This window comes from Lucilia sericata, unplaced genomic scaffold (genome assembly GCF_015586225.1).
Source record: "Lucilia sericata isolate MDLA Ls3-8-SP2 unplaced genomic scaffold, ASM1558622v1 Contig000847F_arrow, whole genome shotgun sequence".
Classification (NCBI taxonomy): Eukaryota; Metazoa; Arthropoda; class Insecta; order Diptera; family Calliphoridae; genus Lucilia; species Lucilia sericata.
The window spans coordinates 69,885-88,083 of NW_023994839.1; the positions used below are offsets into that span (position 1 = coordinate 69,885).

The window sequence follows — 18,199 nt, forward strand, 5'->3', positions numbered from 1 at the left end:
CAGCAAAAAATTCAATTATTTATACTGTTAAGGTTGTTAGAGTTATAAAGCCGGTCTAATAAACAGATTACGAAAACAATTCAAACAATTTTCTAAAAAAAAACAGATTTTGCAATGAAGCAGAAATTTAAAAATACTGTTTCCTTTTTGTTTCGTTTCTTAATTCATTGTTATTGTGCAAGTATTGAAATTGTCAAATTGTCAATTGTAATTAAAATTAAAGTTTATTGCTTAAGTCTTTTGATTTGTTTGCAACAATAGATTGAGCATTTAGGCTTAAAATAATAAACATAAGCCTATGTGTGTGTACGATTGTGTGTTAGCAATTTGCAATAACTTCAATAAACCGTAAACTTGTCTTTAGCATTTTTTTCCGATTTTGTTGTTAGAACAAGTTTCATTCAGTTTTTCTTCAACAATTTCCATGGAAATCTCAAGTAGTCTTCCATGGAAAACACACTTTACTTGCATATATATAAAAATGTAATTTGGGTCACTCAGTTAGTGTGTTACAGACATTTACCAAATAAAAAAAATGCATTTTAACAAAAAAGACCTGTTATTCTAATCAATATTTGAGCCAAAAAAAAAAAAAACTAACAACAACAACGCCAACCAAATTCAAAACTGTTTCAAGTGTCTTATTCATAGAATTTTATTTTGATGTCAGTTTGTCTAATCAAGTTTATTGAAATTTTTCTTTATTTTTTTTAAAAAAGTATGTTAAATTTTTAAACTTGTATTTATTTTCTAAATTGCTGTCATTGTCGTTTCAGTTGCTGCTGTTGCAGTTAAGTTATTTGTTGAATTATTGGGTTGCATAGTTAATTTCAGTAGAATATAGATGCATAAAGACAATTTGACATTTATGATTTTTTTAAATTACAGTTACAAAACTGATGGTGAGAGAGAGAAGCATCATGTTATTAACATACTTACAGATTGATGCACATGCAGAGCATTAAATGTTAAAAGTTTCGAAATGGTTTGGAAATAAAAATGTTTTTTTCATATTTACTACACCATTTCTAATTGCAATTCTATTCCAATAATATTTCAGAAAAGGGAAAAAAAAGTATAGTATAGTTTTTTTTTATATCGTACTTAAGTCTTGTCTACAGCCTAGTCTATATAGTCTAGTCTATATAATATAATATAGTCTAGTCTATAGTCTAGTCTATATAATATAGTCTAGTCTAGTCTATAGTCTAGTCTATAGTCTAGTCTATAGTCTAGTCTATAGTCTAGTCTATAGTCTAGTCTATAGTCTAGTCTATAGTCTAGTCTATAGTCTAGTCTATAGTCTAGTCTATAGTCTAGTCTATAGTCTAGTCTATAGTCTAGTCTATAGTCTAGTCTATAGTCTAGTCTAGTCTATAGTCTAGTCTAGTCTATAGTCTAGTCTATAGTCTAGTCTATAGTCTAGTCTATAGTCTAGTCTATAGTCTAGTCTATAGTCTAGTCTATAGTCTAGTCTATAGTCTAGTCTATAGTCTAGTCTATAGTCTAGTCTATAGTCTAGTCTATAGTCTAGTCTATCTAGTCTAGTCTATAGTCTAGTCTATAGTCTAGTCTATAGTCTAGTCTATAGTCTAGTCTATAGTCTAGTCTATAGTCTAGTCTATAGTCTAGTCTATAGTCTAGTCTATAGTCTAGTCTATAGTCTAGTCTATAGTCTAGTCTATAGTCTAGTCTATAGTCTAGTCTATAGTCTAGTCTATAGTCTAGTCTATAGTCTAGTCTATAGTCTAGTCTATAGTCTAGTCTATAGTCTAGTCTATAGTCTAGTCTATAGTCTAGTCTATAGTCTAGTCTATAGTCTAGTCTATAGTCTAGTCTATAGTCTAGTCTATAGTCTAGTCTATAGTCTAGTCTATAGTCTAGTCTATAGTCTAGTCTATAGTCTAGTCTATAGTCTAGTCTATAGTCTAGTCTATAGTCTAGTCTATAGTCTAGTCTATAGTCTAGTCTATAGTCTAGTCTATAGTCTAGTCTATAGTCTAGTCTATAGTCTAGTCTATAGTCTAGTCTATAGTCTAGTCTATAGTCATAGTCTAGTCTATAGTCTAGTCTATAGTCTAGTCTATAGTCTAGTCTATAGTCTAGTCTAGTCTATAGTCTAGTCTATAGTCTAGTCTATAGTCTAGTCTATAGTGTAGTCTATAGTTTAGTCTATAGTTTAGTCTATAGTCTAGTATATAGTCTATAGTTTAGTCTATAGTTTAGTCTGTAGTTTAGTCTATAGTCTAGTCTATAGTCTAGTATATAGTCTAGTCTATAGTGTAGTCTATAGTCTAGTCTATAGTGTAGTCTATAGTGTAGTCTATAGTGTAGTCTATAGTCTAGTCTATAGTGTAATCTACAGTCTAGTTTAATCTACTCTATAGTATAATCTAGTCTATTCTCTAGTCTAATCTAGTGTAATCTAGTCTTGTCTTGTCTAGTCTATAGTCTAGTCTAATCTAGTCTATATTGTAGTCTATACTGTATTCTAGTCTGTAGTCTAAATTTTAGTCTACTCTATAGTATAGTCTAAAGCCTAGTTTTTACTCTTGTTTATATTCTAGTATATAGTCTAGGTTAGAGTCTATAGGTTAGAGAGTATAGTCTATAGTCTAACTAACATACAAAGCAAACCTAAAAAGGAGGTTAACAACGTAAAGAGTAAAAATTTTGTTTATAAAAACAAAAATTTACAAAACAACCAAATTTAAAACAATAAAAATTGATAAATGTTTATGTTACAAAATTAAAATAAAAAAAAAATATTTTTAATACAAATAAGTTTTTTGTTGCCATAAAAATATGTTTCACTGAAATCGATACTCCTCCAAAGAAATTGGAGTTAAAACAAATATTTTAAGACAATAAAGTATAGAAATTAAACAAGAATTTCAAATTTAACAATTTGTAAATACAAAGTTGTGGCAAAGAAAGCAAAAACAGTAATCTTCCAAAAATTGATGTCAAAGATATTAAACTCATATGAATAGAGAAAGTAAATTAAGAAAATACATACAAAATCTGAAAGCAAAGAAATCAAGAATATTTTAATCTTTAGAAACCAGATTTATGCGTTTTTATTTTTTGTTAAACAAAAACATTATAATTATGCTAAATAAACTGTGTTTAAAAAAAGATTTCAGAAGCAAATTGCCATTGACTTAAGCAAAAGATTAACGTAAAAAATTTCAACAGCAAACTAGATTTGATTTGAAAAAAAACTGTTAAAAAATAAATATTCATTTATGTTTTTTTACTAATATTTTAGTAGTATTTTAAAGACAAATTTGTCTATTTATATTTATTAACTTCATCTAAGTATAAACGTTAGAAAGTAGAACAAGATTACTGAAGATTTATTGCTTCATTATTTTTTACAACTAATTGGAAAATCGTGCATTTCATTAGTTTAATCCCAAACGATTTATTTTTACGAGGTTAACGACTTTTAAAATATTACGAAACAATTTTCCATAAATTGCAAAAGTTAATCAAATAGAACTTACTCATGGTTTATCATAGTTAACGATTGTAAAAGTTCTTACCTGAAAATAGAAAGAAAAATATATATTTTAATTAAAATAATTTAAAAAAAGAGTTAAAAATATCAAAATAAACATTGGGAAATTACATAACACATAAGGTTTTATAAAAATCAACCTTAGTCCGGAATATTTAGTTCAATATTTAAGATATTTTTTTAATTAATAACAATAGAACCAATCACTGGAAAAAATATAATTGCAAAAACTAAAAACAACAACATTTTATGAGAAACAATAATGACTCAACATTTAAATGACATTTTCCTTCACTAAAACATTGTTCAAAATTCTGTAATCAAATGTGTGGTTAGAATTTTTTCACACTTAATTAACAGTTGTACGTTAACAAATAGCCTAACCTCAATTCTTTTATAAGAAACGAGCTAAAATAAGGAAAAATCTAACAAAAGTGATAGAAAAATATTTTTAATGGGAAATACTTAACAAAGAACCATGCGAATGGAATACATATAAGTGTTTACTTGGAGAAATACGAGGATCACATTGAAAATTTTTAAAACAAATGAAATTTTAATACAGTTCTAGTTCAGTTCCAGTTCAGTTCTAGTTCAGTTCTAGTTCAGTTCTAGTTCAGTTCTAGTTCAGTTCTAGTTCAGTTCTAGTTCAGTTCTAGTTCAGTTCTAGTTCAGTTCTAGTTCAGTTCTAGTTCAGTTCTAGTTCAGTTCTAGTTCAGTTCTAGTTCAGTTCTAGTTCAGTTCTAGTTCAGTTCTAGTTCAGTTCTAGTTCAGTTCTAGTTCAGTTCTAGTTCAGTTCTAGTTCAGTTCTAGTTCAGTTCTAGTTCAGTTCTAGTTCAGTTCTAGTTCAGTTCTAGTTCAGTTCTAGTTCAGTTCTAGTTCAGTTCTAGTTCAGTTCTAGTTCAGTTCTAGTTCAGTTCTAGTTCAGTTTCTAGTTCAGTTCTAGTTCAGTTCTAGTTTTTTCAGTTCTAGTTCAGTTCTAGTTCAGTTCTAGTTCAGTTCTAGTTCAGTTCTAGTTCAGTTTCTAGTTCAGTTTCTAGTTCAGTTCTGTTCAGTTCTAGTTCAGTTCTAGTTCAGTTCTAGTTCAGTTTCTAGTTCAGTTCTAGTTCAGTTCTAGTTTCAGTTCTAGTTGTCAGTTCTAGTTCAGTTCTAGTTCAGTTCTAGTTTCAGTTCTAGTTCAGTTCTAGTTCAGTTCTAGTTCAGTTCTAGTTCAGTCTAGTTCAGTTCTAGTTCAGTCTAGTTCAGTTCTAGTTCAGTTCTAGTTCAGTTCTAGTTCAGTTCTAGTTCAGTTTCTAGTTCAGTTCTAGTTCAGTTCTAGTTCAGTTCTAGTTCAGTTCTAGTTCAGTTCTAGTTCAGTTTAGTCAGTTCTAGTCAGTCTAGTTCAGTTCTAGTTCAGTTCTAGTTCAGTTCTAGTTCAGTTCTAGTTCAGTTCTAGTTCAGTCTAGTTCAGTTCTAGTTCAGTTCTAGTTCAGTTCTAGTTCAGTTCTAGTTCAGTTCTAGTTCAGTTCTCAGTTCTAGTTCAGTTCTAGTTCAGTTCTAGTTCAGTTCTAGTTCAGTTTCTAGTTCAGTTCTAGTTCAGTTCTAGTTCAGTTCTAGTTCAGTTCTAGTTCAGTTCTAGTTCAGTTCTAGTTCAGTTCTAGTTCAGTTCTAGTTCAGTTCTAGTTCAGTTCTAGTTCAGTTCTAGTTCAGTTCTAGTTCAGTTCTAGTTCAGTTCTAGTTCAGTTCTAGTTCAGTTCTAGTTCAGTTTTAGTTCAGTTCTAGTTCAGTTCTAGTTCAGTTCTAGTTCAGTTCTAGTTCAGTTCTAGTTCAGTTCTAGTTCAGTTCTAGTTCAGTTCTAGTTCAGTTCTAGTTCAGTTCTAGTTCAGTTCTAGTTCAGTTCTAGTTCAGTTCTAGTTCAGTTCTAGTTCAGTTCTAGTTCAGTTCTAGTTCAGTTCTAGTTCAGTTCTAGTTCAGTTCTAGTTCAGTTCTAGTTCAGTTCTAGTTCAGTTCTAGTTCAGTTCTAGTTCAGTTCTAGGTCAGTTCTAGGTCAGTTCTAGGTCAGTTCTAGTTCAGTTCTACTTCAGTTCTAGTTCAGTTCTAGTTCAGTTCTAATTCACTTAACTAGAAAAACTGATATTTTAAATAAAACGTGTAGAAATCTAAAATCAAATTAAAATACTACTTTGTTCCCATTTTATTTTAAGTTAGTAATTAATACCAACCAAATTTGCAAAGACATTTTGGGGTCAACCTCGTTTGCTAATAAAAAGTATAAGTATGCATACAATGCAAAACACACTACTTGAACTGAAAAGAACAATATGTAAAATAATAACAGAAAACAAAATAGTTCTAATTACACGGTTTGTTGGTAATGACAACAAATAAACATTATTTTTAAAACTTTTAAAACAAAATTGTACATAAACACAATTGCAAATGAAGGTTAAATGAATTTTCAAGAAAATTTTTTAATATTTAGCAAAAACAATGTCAATACAATAAAAATTATTAGCAGAAAAATTTATAAAACAATTACATAAATTTATAAGTTAAACTCACCAACAGTTCCAATTTTGTTAAATAGCTCATGGTATTTGATTAGTTTTTTCTTTTATTTTTTATTTATGTTAATTTTACATCAACAATTTCATTTTTTTATAATAATTTCTGTTAAAATACTTTTTTCTTATTAATATAGTAAAATTTACCACAAGTTTAGAAACTTTTTCTCGACATTTTTAGATAATTTCACTAATTTGCTTTTATTAGCAAAACAAAAGACTTAAGACACATGCATTGGCGTTTTTACTTTTATGGTTTAAGAATTTTGCTTCGTTTATACAATTTTTTTATGTCTATTTAGCAAAAAAAAAAAAAAAAAGAGAATTTAACATTATTTCACACTCAATTTAAATGTTAATTTCTATTGTTATAAAATTACAAAGAATCAACAACCACTAACCAAAAAAGTTGTTTACAATAAGAACAAAACACACAATTGCCACTAACAATTTAAACAACAATTTCTTTTTTTTATTTCTTTACTCGTAAACGTTAAAGAAATTTAAATAATTTTCTACTTTTTTATTGAATTTTCGAACGAAACTTTTTTGTTTAACCGCAGCAGTAGTAACCCGCTCGAGCAAATAAATGGCGAATGAACACGTTTGTTACGTTTGAAAGTTGAAAACGTTCTCATGCTAGAATCTTAAGAAGAAAGTCATCAATGGACCGTTTTCATCTTCTTCTTCTTCTGCTTGTGGTTTAAACTTATTTTCTTTATCCATAAACAACTATGAGTCTGTCCGTCTGTTTGTTTGTTGTTCTATTTGGCTTAAGAGTTAACAAAAGTAACTTGGCTTTAAAAACAAGATTATTACAGAATAAATTGGGAGAGCTAGCAAAGAGAGTAGAAATGTTTCCATTTTTTTTCTTATGCATCTTGTTGTTTTCTTTTACGAGCCTTAACAACATCATTATCATTTATTATTAGTTTTTTATTTTAGTTTGTTTTTTTTTCTTTATTTTTTATGTTTATCTTTCTTTTTATATTTGTACTATTTAAAGCGGTATGTGCTTTAGTTATTTGTTTCCTTTTGATCAAGTGGAAAAACTATATTATTTATTACAACTTTAATAAATCTACGGATGTTGTTAGATAGAAGCAGAGTTTTAAAGGTATAAAAACACTGTTTTAAAACCAATTAAACCAATTGTTATTAAAAACAGAAAAATTACATAGAAATAGGAATTTTGTGGCTTAAAATTTAATTTTGTTCTTAAAAAAAAAAACGCTTTTTTAAGAAAATAAATTTTTCCTAGAAATATAATATTCGATTTTTAACTAAAAACTCGATTTTCCATAAAAATTTAATATAAACTTAAAAATTTGTTCAATAATCTTCCCAAAAATTGTATTTTTATACGAAACCTCATTTTTTTAATTTTTCATTATTCAGTTCTAGTTCAGTTTTAGTTCAGTTCTAGTTCAGTTCTAGTTCAGTTCTAGTTCAGTACTAGTTCAGTTCTAGTTCAGTTCTAGTTCAGTTCTAGTTCAGTTCTAGTTCAGTTCTAGTTCAGTTCTAGTTCAGATCTAGTTCAGTTCTAGTTCAGATCTAGTTCAGTTCTAGTTCAGTTCTAGTTCAGATCTAGTTCAGTTCTAGTTCAGTTCTAGTTCAGTTCTAGTTCAGTTCTAGTTCAGTTCTAGTTCAGTTCTAGTTCAGTTCTAGTTCAGTTCTAGTTCAGTTCTAGTTCAGTTCTAGTTCAGTTCTAGTTCAGTTCTAGTTCAGTTCTAGTTCAGTTCTAGTTCAGTTCTAGTTCAGTTCTAGTTCAGTTCTAGTTCAGTTCTAGTTCAGTTCTAGTTCAGTTCTAGTTCAGTTCTAGTTCAGTTCTAGTTCAGTTCTAGTTCAGTTCTAGTTCAGTTCTAGTTCTTCTAGTTCAGTTCTAGTTCAGTTCTAGTTCAGTTCTAGTTCAGTTCTAGTTCAGTTCTAGTTCAGTTCTAGTTCAGTTCTAGTTCAGTTCTAGTTCAGTTCTAGTTCAGTTCTAGTTCAGTTCTAGTTCAGTTCTAGTTCAGTTCTAGTTCAGTTCTAGTTCAGTTCTAGTTCATTCAGTTCTAGTTCAGTTCTAGTTCAGTTCTAGTTTAGTTCTAGTTCAGTTCTAGTTCAGTTCTAGTTCAGTTCTAGTTCAGTTCTAGTTCAGTTCTAGTTCAGTTCTAGTTCAGTTCTAGTTCAGTTCTAGTTCAGTTCTAGTTCAGTTCTAGTTCAGTTCTAGTTCAGTTCTAGTTCAGTTCTAGTTCAGTTCTAGTTCATTCTAGTTCAATTCTATTTCAGTTCTAGTTCAGTTCTAGTTCAGTTCTAGTTCAGTTCTAGTTCAGTTCTAGTTCAGTTCTAGTTCAGTTCTAGTTCAGTTCCAGTTCAGTTTAGTTCAGTTCAGTTCTAGTTCAGTTCTAGTTCAGTTCTAGTTCAGTTCTAGTTCAGTTCTAGTTCAGTTCTAGTTCAGTTCTAGTTCAGTTCTAGTTCAGTTCTAGTTCAGTTCTAGTTCAGTTCTAGTTCAGTTCTAGTTCAGTTCTAGTTCAGTTCTAGTTCAGTTCTAGTTCAGTTCTAGTTCAGTTCTAGTTCAGTTCTAGTTCAGTTCTAGTTCAGTTCTAGTTCAGTTCTAGTTCAGTTCTAGTTCAGTTCTAGTTCAGTTCTAGTTCAGTTCTAGTTCAGTTCTAGTTCAGTTCTAGTTCAGTTCTAGTTCAGTTCTAGTTCAGTTCTAGTTCAGTTCTAGTTCAGTTCTAGTTCAGTTCTAGTTCAGTTCTAGTTCAGTTCTAGTTCAGTTCTAGTTCAGTTCTAGTTCAGTTCTAGTTCAGTTCTAGTTCAGTTCTAGTTCAGTTCTAGTTCAGTTCTAGTTCAGTTCTAGTTCAGTTCTAGTTCAGTTCTAGTTCAGTTCTAGTTCAGTTTCTAGTTCAGTTCTAGTTCAGTTCTAGTTCAGTTCTAGTTCAGTTCTAGTTCAGTTCTAGTTCAGTTCTAGTTCAGTTCTAGTTCAGTTCTAGTTCAGTTCTAGTTCAGTTCTAGTTCAGTTCTAGTTCAGTTCTAGTTCAGTTCTAGTTCAGTTCTAGTTCAGTTCTAGTTCAGTTCTAGTTCAGTTCTAGTTCAGTTCTAGTTCAGTTCTAGTTCAGTTCTAGTTCAGTTCTAGTTCAGTTCTAGTTCAGTTCTAGTTCAGTTCTAGTTCAGTTCTAGTTCAGTTCTAGTTCAGTTCAGTTCTAGTTCAGTTCTAGTTCAGTTCTCTAGTTCAGTTTTAGTTCAGTTCTAGTTCAGTTCTAGTTCAATTTTAGTTCAGTTCTAGTTCAGTTCTAGTTCAATTCTAGTTCAATTCTATTTCAATTTTATTTCAATTCTAGTTCAATTACAGTTCAAGTATACTTCAGATATAGCTCAGTTATGGATCATGTTTTATACATTAGTATTTCAATTCAAGAATTTATTCTTTTAAATATTATTTTTTCTTTTAACTATTTTTATTAATTATAATTTTTCATCTAAACTAATAATTTAGATGAATGTATTAGTTAAGTTAGTTAAAAATATGTACATGTATTTTCTTGTTGTTATTTGTAAGTCATAAAGTTGTAGAAAATGTTGTTGCATCACCAGGTATCGACCAACAACATCATATGTTCTTTGTATCTGTTTAAATTTGTTCTCTCTTCTTTTCCCTCTAATTCTATAGGTTTTTAAATGCAATTTGTAAATTGTCATTAAATTACTTTGATTGTCAAGATACTCATATTACTAAATATTTAAATTCGTATAGGAAAAATTTTTTATTTTTCATGTTCAATAAAATAAATATTAAAGTAATTAGAGTCTGCTTGTTGTTGTGAAAAATGTCATTGATATCGAAATTATTTTGTTGAAATGTTAATGGTGATGCTAATAAAGGGGACTAGTAAGATATGATTTAAAAGAGTTATAACTGATCACATGCAAACTGGTTTGGACAAGTGGTCATTTAGGCAAATTTATGACTTAGATGGATATTAAGCTAAAATACTAAATCTTTATGTATTTGTTGTAATATAAATAGTTTATCTAATCGCCTACTTTGCGAAGTAACAGTCTTAGGCAATCTATTAAAGTTTAATTCCGGTTACGGATATCATTTAAAAAAACATAATTCCCTCTTAAAACACATATGATTTTTTAATATATAAAACAAAAGAAATATTAAAACTTAAAACTAATTTATCAATTTACGAAAGAAATTATGAATAAAACAAACTGTGTAACTTGAAGCTGATGCCCTCTATTTAAAGCGTTAAAAAAAAACAAGATTTGTATGCAACAATTTCTGTAGTAAACTAATTTGTAAAATACAACAGATTTTATGCTCTAATTAATTTTATATACAATATGTTTTATAAATTTACAATAACAAGAGCTAAAGTAATAAAAGGTACGAAAAATTATGTTAAATTTAAATAAATTTTACAAATGGTAAAAATATAAATAAACTTTTATTACATAATTTACTTAACAACTAAACCTAGACATAAAAAACTATAAAATAATGACTTTAACAAACTAAAACAATACCAATATTGCAATTTTCAAACTTCCGGGGAGTTTATTTTGAAAAAAAAAAGAATCCAGCTAAATCAGCAATTTAAAGTTTAGCTAAAAAATAAAACTTAATTTAGCTAGAACTAATCTACAATAATAAAATGCTTATCAAACAACTACTTATATTTATTTGTCTTAACAAAAGGCAAAATTATAGTGGTAAAGGCTTTAAAACAAACTTCATCCTAAAGCTACAACAGCTGTTGGTAACGTCCGTCTGTCCATTTATTTTTAAGAAAAATTGCTAAACCAAGCATAACAGTTTATTTGCTTTTTTTCTTTTTTTTTTTGCTATTTGTTTAAAAGAAAAAAAAAGTGTTTAAAAAAATTATAAAAAAATGATTTAAGAAAAACTGCTTTTTTATATGATTTTATGAGTGCATAATTATATGTACTTATATGTGGCGTTATATGTCGGCTTTACAATGCATTTTCCTAGTTTTTTTTTCTTTCTTTCCTCCTTTATATTTTCCTCTTTTGTTGTGATTATTGTTGTTGTTTTTTTGTGAGCCAACTCTTAACTTCCTGAACCATATTTCATAAGAAATATCTAAACAAAAGATAAAAGAGGAATAATACAATACAATAGAATGCGTTATGAACTAAACAACCAACCCATTTTTTTAGAATCAATAAGAACAAAATATTTAGAAAATTTATTAAAATTCTTGATTACGAAATAGTATTAAAACAAGTAAGAGTTCTATATTCGGCTGTGCCGAATCTTATATACCCTTCACCATAGTGAATTAAACAAACAGTCTGTACGAATTTGCGAAAGTCCCCTTTTAAAGATTTTCATTTGACAGTTAAAGAAATAAATTCCAATAGTACTATTTGAAGATTGAAAGGTACGTAAATGTCCCATTTTATAGGTTCTCACTTACTCCGGGCCATACATTATTAATTTCATGTTTCTAGGTTCAATGTTATCCAAAACTCAATAAGTACATTTTGAAGAACGAATAGGGAACAAAAAGTTCTCGGTTATAGGTTTAATATTCTTGAAAACTCAAAAAGTAATTGTTGAAGTACGAAAAGATACCAAAAAGTACCTTTTGAAAAAGTTCCCCTAGGTTCTCATTTTCTCCGGACCTACATATATGCTGAATTTAATTGTTCAATGTTATAGAAACTAACTAGCTAGCTATGTAACTAACTAACTAACTAACTAACTACTAACTAACTAACTAACTAACTAACTAACTAACTAACTAACTAACTAACTACTAACTAACTAACTAACTAACTAACTAACTAACTAACTACTAACTAACTAACTAACTAACTAACTAACTAACTAACTAACTAACTAACTAACTAACTAACTAACTAACTAACTAACTAACTAACTAACTAACTAACTAACTAACTAACTAACTAACTAACTAACTAACTAACTACTAACTAACTAACTAACTAACTAACTAACTAACTAACTAACTAACTAACTAACTAACTAACTAACTAACTAACTAACTAACTAACTAACTAACTAACTAACTAACTAACTAACTAACTAACTAACTAACTAACTAACTACTAACTAACTAACTAACTAACTAACTAACTAACTAACTAACTAACTAACTAACTACTAACTAACTAACTAACTAACTAACTAACTAACTAACTAACTAACTAACTAACTAACTAACTAACTAACTAACTAACTAACTAACTAACTAACTACTAACTAACTAACTAACTAACTAACTAACTAACTAACTAACTAACTACTAACTAACTAACTAACTACTAACTAACTACTAACTAACTAACTACTAACTAACTAACTAACTAACTAACTAACTAACTAACTAACTAACTAACTAACTAACTAACTAACTAACTAACTAACTAACTAACTAACTAACTAACTAACTAACTAACTAACTAACTAACTAACTAACTAACTAACTAACTAACTAACTAACTAACTAACTAACTAACTAACTAACTAACTAACTAACTAACACCCTTTTAACTACCTAACTAACTAAATAACTTACTACCTAACTAACTTACTAACTAACTTAATAACTTACTAACTTACTAACTTACCAACTTACTAACTTACTAACTTACTAACTTACTAACTTACTAACTTACTAACTTACTAACTTACTAACTTACTAACTTACTAACTTACTAACTTACTAACTTACTAACTTACTAACTTACTAACTTACTAACTTACTAACTAACTAACTCACTAACTTACTAACTTACTAACTTACTAACTTACTAACTTACTAACTTACTAACTTACTAACTTACTAACTTACTAACTTACTAACTTACTGACTTACTAACTTCCTAACTTACTAACTTACTACCTAACTAACTAACTAACTTACTAACTTACTAACTTACTAACTTACTAACTTACTAACTTACTAACTTACTAACTTACTAACTTACTAACTTACTAACTTACTAACTTACTAACTTACTAACTTACTAACTTACTAACTTACTAACTTACTAACTAACTAACTCACTAACTTACTAACTTACTAACTTACTAACTAACTCACTAACTTACTAACTACTTAATGTACCTTTCGAAGAACGCAAAGGTACCAAAATGCCCTTACCTTTTTAAGGTTCTCAAGTTTTCCGGGCCCTACATGCTAGATTTCATACTTCTAGGTTCAATGTTATAGGAACTGTCCTTCTGAAGAATTAAAAAGTACCAAAAAGTTTCCATTAATAGGTTGTCATGTACCCCAGGTTTTACATGTTAAATTTCATGTTTCTACATACAATATTATAGAAAACTCAAATTGTACCAATTAAACAACGAAAAAGTACCAAAAATAATCCTTCACATATTTAATTTTTCACATTTTGAAATATTATTGTTTTAATTTTTTTTATTTTTTCACAAAATCTAAATCTCACACTGCTTAAAATATTCCATACAACAGAGCCCCACCTTAATGATTTTCCTACGAAGAAGAAAACAAAAACTACAAAAATTCTAATAATCTTAGAAATTCACAACAACAAAAAAGGACTAAAGGCGATTTTTATTATCTCATTGAAATTTTTTTTCAAAATTTACTGGATTTATGTCATTAATGTCAGGGGATTTAGAAAAAAAAAAAAACAACTACAATAAAGAAAAAATTTCAAGTTCATAAATTATGACATCGCACAGTTTTATGGTCGCCCTAAACTAGAAAGAAACTCTCACACACAACAAAAGACTTAAAACACGAACTTTTTTTACACAGCGAGATGATCCTAAAGAACGCTGAGAAGAGTTTTTCTTTTTGTAAAATTTTTACAATTTCACGTTTTTGTTCTAATAAGATATTTTGTTAAAGATTATAGTTATTAAGTTGGTGGCTGGATTTGAGAATATTTTCTTTCCTTCACTATTCAAAAAAGAAAAAAAGATGATGCCCTTTGGTGGTTGGTAAATAATAATGAAATATTGTGGACATTTTAATGCCACTAGGTTAAATAAGAAAAACTACCATTAACTTAGTTTTAGTTTAATGTATTAATTTAAATGTTAAATTCCAAGCAAAAGCAATACTTTTCTAAATAAAACTTTAAAAATAACTAAAAAGTTATAACTAAAAATAGGAAAAATCGTTAGAATGTTATTGGAATTAAAATTACCTTTAATTGGTTTAAATTAAAACAATTGCTTACAATTTTCAATAATTTGGCTTAAATTCTTATTAAATTATAAATGATTAAATTTGAATTAAGTTGGTAAATAGCTGATTAGAAAACACGCATGTTTTTTATACAAAAACTGGGTATAAAAAGCTTTCAAAGTTGCAATAAAAATTTAGAATATTATTTGGAGATACAAAACTAAAACAGTGTTTAAAAAAAACTAATAAAAATGTCGCATTTAATTTGTTTGGGAGTTGTATTAACTTTAGTGACCCTTATACAAGCGGTACCACATCCTCCTGCTACCACGGCAGCACCTTTAAAACAAACCTATGACAATAAATTCGATAATATTGATATAGATGAGATTTTGGGCCAGGAACGTTTATTAAACAACTACATCAAATGTTTAGAAGGTTTGGGTCCTTGCACTCCTGATGCCAAAATGCTAAAAGGTAAGTTAACTAAACCTTACACCTTTATCCCGTTGCCATTAACAAACGAAATTTCGCAATTTTGAAGAATTTTCAAATTTTAGAGACTCTTCCCGACGCTATAATGACAAATTGCGCCAAATGCACGGAACGTCAGAAATACGGTTCGGACAAGGTTACGCATCATCTTATCGACAACCGTCCCGCGGATTGGAATCGTTTGGAGAAAATCTACGATCCAGAGGGCTCTTACCGCAAGGCCTACTTAATGCAGAAAGAGAATACTACTACTAAGGTAGATAAAGAAGAAGAAAATCCCGCCAAGGACTGACCCTGTTATCCGCTAATGGACTAATGCTTCCCTGTAATTATCGTCAAGTAGTTTTAAGCTCTTTTTATGTTTATTTTATTATATTTAAACAATAACGGTATCATGATAAAATGAAAGCAATATAATACTTTTTCTAACATTTTCGCATATTCATATTAACAAAACATTGACAAAGTTTTTGGACACAAAAGAAAAACTTGTCCTTTCATTTCATATTTTAACCAACATTTTTGAATTACTAATCTTAGGACTGGTTGTAAATTTGTATAAAATAAATGCAGTTTAAATGATAAAATGGTAATAAAATAAAACAAGAGTTTTATATTCGGCTGTACCGTCTCTTATATACCCTAATTATATAGATTTCTATTCAATCGGGGCGCTGCATGTTCATTTCTATGGTTCTAGATTTAATATTAAAAAGTATTCCAATAGTTCCAATCGAAAATGTACCAAAATGTTCCATTTTATAGGTTATCATTTACTTAATATCATGTTTCTAGGTTCCATGTTATAGAAAACTCCAAAAGTACTTTTTAGTAAAAAGTACCAAAATATCCTTTTTATAGGTTGTTATATGTTCAGGGCTATACATGCTTAATTTTATGTTTCTAGGTTTAATGTTATAGAAAATTCAAAAAGTACGAAAAAGTACCAAAAAGTTCCCAATTATAGGGGCTCAATTTCTGAGGGCTATATATTGGGAAATTCAAAAAGTAACCTTTGAAGGACGAAGAAGTACCAAAAATTTCCCTTTCATAGGATTTCACTTACAGAGGGCTATATATTAGGAAATTCAAAAAGAACCTTTTGAAAAAACGAAAAGTACTAAAAAGTCCCTTTTTACAGGTTCTCACTTACTCCAGGCTGTACTTGCAACTAACTAACTAACTAACTAACTAACTAACTAACTAACTAACTAACTAACTAACTAACTAACTAACTAACTAACTAACTACTACTAACTAACTAACTACTAACTAACTAACTAACTAACTAACTACTAACTAACTAACTAACTAACTACTAACTACTAACTAACTAACTAACTAACTAACTAACTAACTAACTAACTAACTAACTACTAACTACTAACTAACTAACTAACTAACTAACTAACTAACTAACTAACTAACTAACTAACTAACTAACTAACTAACTAACTAACTAACTAACTAACTAACTAACTAACTAACTAACTAACTAACTAACTAACTAACTAACTAACTACTAACTAACTAACTAACTAACTAACTAACTAACTAACTAACTAACTAACTAACTAACTAACTAACTAACTAACTAACTACTAACTAACTAACTAACTAACTAACTAACTAACTAACTAACTAACTAACTAACTAACTAACTAACTAACTAACTAACTAACTAACTAACTAACTAACTAACTAACTAACTAACTAACTAACTAACTAACTACTAACTAACTAACTAACTAACTAACTAACTAACTAACTAACTAACTAACTAACTAACTAACTAACTAACTAACTAACTAACTAACTAACTAACTAACTAACTAACTAACTAACTAACTAACTAACTAACTAACTAACTAACTAATACAACTTCAAAATTCAAAAGCTGATTACATGTAAGTTATTATAACAGTGCTTAAAGGTAATGCTGATAGTACTTATTAGTCATTAAAAAGTAAGCAGTTTTGTAAGTCCACGTCATTACGCTCTCTTTCAATCTCCAATTTAAAAAATCTTATAATGGGATTAATGATTACACAAAGTTCTTGATTACATGTCTATTCGACTAATTTCAATTACTTGTATTGATATGATATGTAATTATAAGGGAGAAAATTACAATTACAAGTAATTGCAATTAGAAAAATTTCAATTACAAGTAATTGTAATTGGAAAAATTTCAAGTACAAGAAAATTACTTTAAATGTAATTGAAAATATAATCATTACCCTCAAACCTGGAAGATAGTGAAAATTGTAAAAAAATTAGCTTAAGAACCCATATTAGGTCAACTTTTAAATATGACAGGTTTGGATGTCATGTTTGCAGACTTTCTTATTTGTTTTTTTAGATTGTAAGCTCTGCTCCATTTCAAATATCTGTAGCAATAAGCGAATAAGTATGTTGCATGTCTATGAAAATTGTCTTTAAAATCATATTTAAAAATGTCTATGAAAACTAGGGATGCCAATCCCGAAATCCCGATCCCGAAAATCCCGGGATTTTTCGGGATTGGCAAATCCCGAATCCCGGTATTTGGAAAATAAATCCCGGGATTTTTTCGGGATTAGGATTTGTTTCAAAAAACTGTTTTTATTTTCTTTTTTGAGCCATAATTTTCATTAATTTGAAAATTACGATCTTATTTTATTTTTGACTCATGCAAAACAAAATTCCGCAGAGCTAATTTTATACATATTTGAACCTTTTATTTTTTAAAGTGGTATGAGTCCATACACATAGCACATATCAATTTATTTATTCACTTCGTTTTTATACCTTACACCACTTTAGTGGGGAGGGTATATTGGGTTTGTGCTGATGTTCGTTACACACAATAATATTGGTCCTATACCTTAAAGTATACCAATCGGCTCAGAATCATTTTCTGAGTCGATTTAGCTATGTCCGTCCGTCTGTCCGTCCGTCCGTGTAAACCTTGTAATCAAACTACAGCAATTTTGAAGATAATTCAATGAAATTTTGCATGATCTTCTATTGTACTAGAGACGGATCCTATTGAAAATGGCTAACATCGGTCCAATATTTGACCTAGCCCCCATACAACTGAACCCCCCAAATAGGGTTTTTAAGTTCATAATTATGTTCAATATACTCGTAACTCGACAAAAAGCTGCAAAACCATGTTCTATACTAGCCTTCATGACCCTGATGTATTTTTTGATGATGCGGCCTCATTTGACCCTAGCCCCTATGCAAAGCCCCCTTCGAAATATGACTTAAATGTACACAATTTTATTCAACAAAAAATAGCTAAATTATATCTGAGGCAAGGTACAATTCAACTTAGATGCTTTATTATGAACAATAAATCACATTTTATTTTTATAACTGGTGTAGGGTATGGTAGGCTTCGCCCAACTATAACTTTTTACTTGTTAGCACATTGCAATGTTGGTCGTAGACCGACCCAAAAAGTATACACATTCTGTGTCTGTAAGCTGAAA

General features: G+C 28.8%; 2 protein-coding genes across 3 annotated transcripts in view; one reads left to right on the forward strand and one right to left on the reverse strand.

Moving 5' to 3' along the window:
* LOC119608536 (rhophilin-2) overlaps positions 1-18,199 on the reverse strand; it is a 132,264-nt gene that overhangs the window by 43,353 nt on the left and 70,712 nt on the right. The window lies entirely within an intron of this gene.
* LOC119608537 (putative odorant-binding protein A10) lies at positions 14,428-15,336 on the forward strand. Of its 2 annotated transcripts, none has more exons than XM_037962994.1 (2): positions 14,428-14,702; positions 14,770-15,336. In XM_037962994.1, exons 1-2 carry the CDS (start codon positions 14,477-14,479, stop codon positions 14,973-14,975), a joined length of 432 nt encoding a protein of 143 aa, XP_037818922.1. In that variant the 5' UTR covers positions 14,428-14,476; the 3' UTR covers positions 14,976-15,336. The 2 variants fall into 2 exon arrangements, with proteins under 2 accessions (XP_037818922.1, XP_037818921.1); XM_037962993.1 differs by having other exon boundaries at positions 14,786-15,336.

Excerpts from the sequence above, each read along its gene's own strand:
- LOC119608537 (XM_037962993.1), top strand. The coding sequence starts at position 14,477 with ATGTCGCATTTAATTTGTTTGGGAGTTGTATTAACTTTAGTGACCCTT. Across the intron at positions 14,703-14,785 it reads TGATGCCAAAATGCTAAAAG|AGACTCTTCCCGACGCTATA; the intron begins GTAAGTTAACTA and ends TTCAAATTTTAG.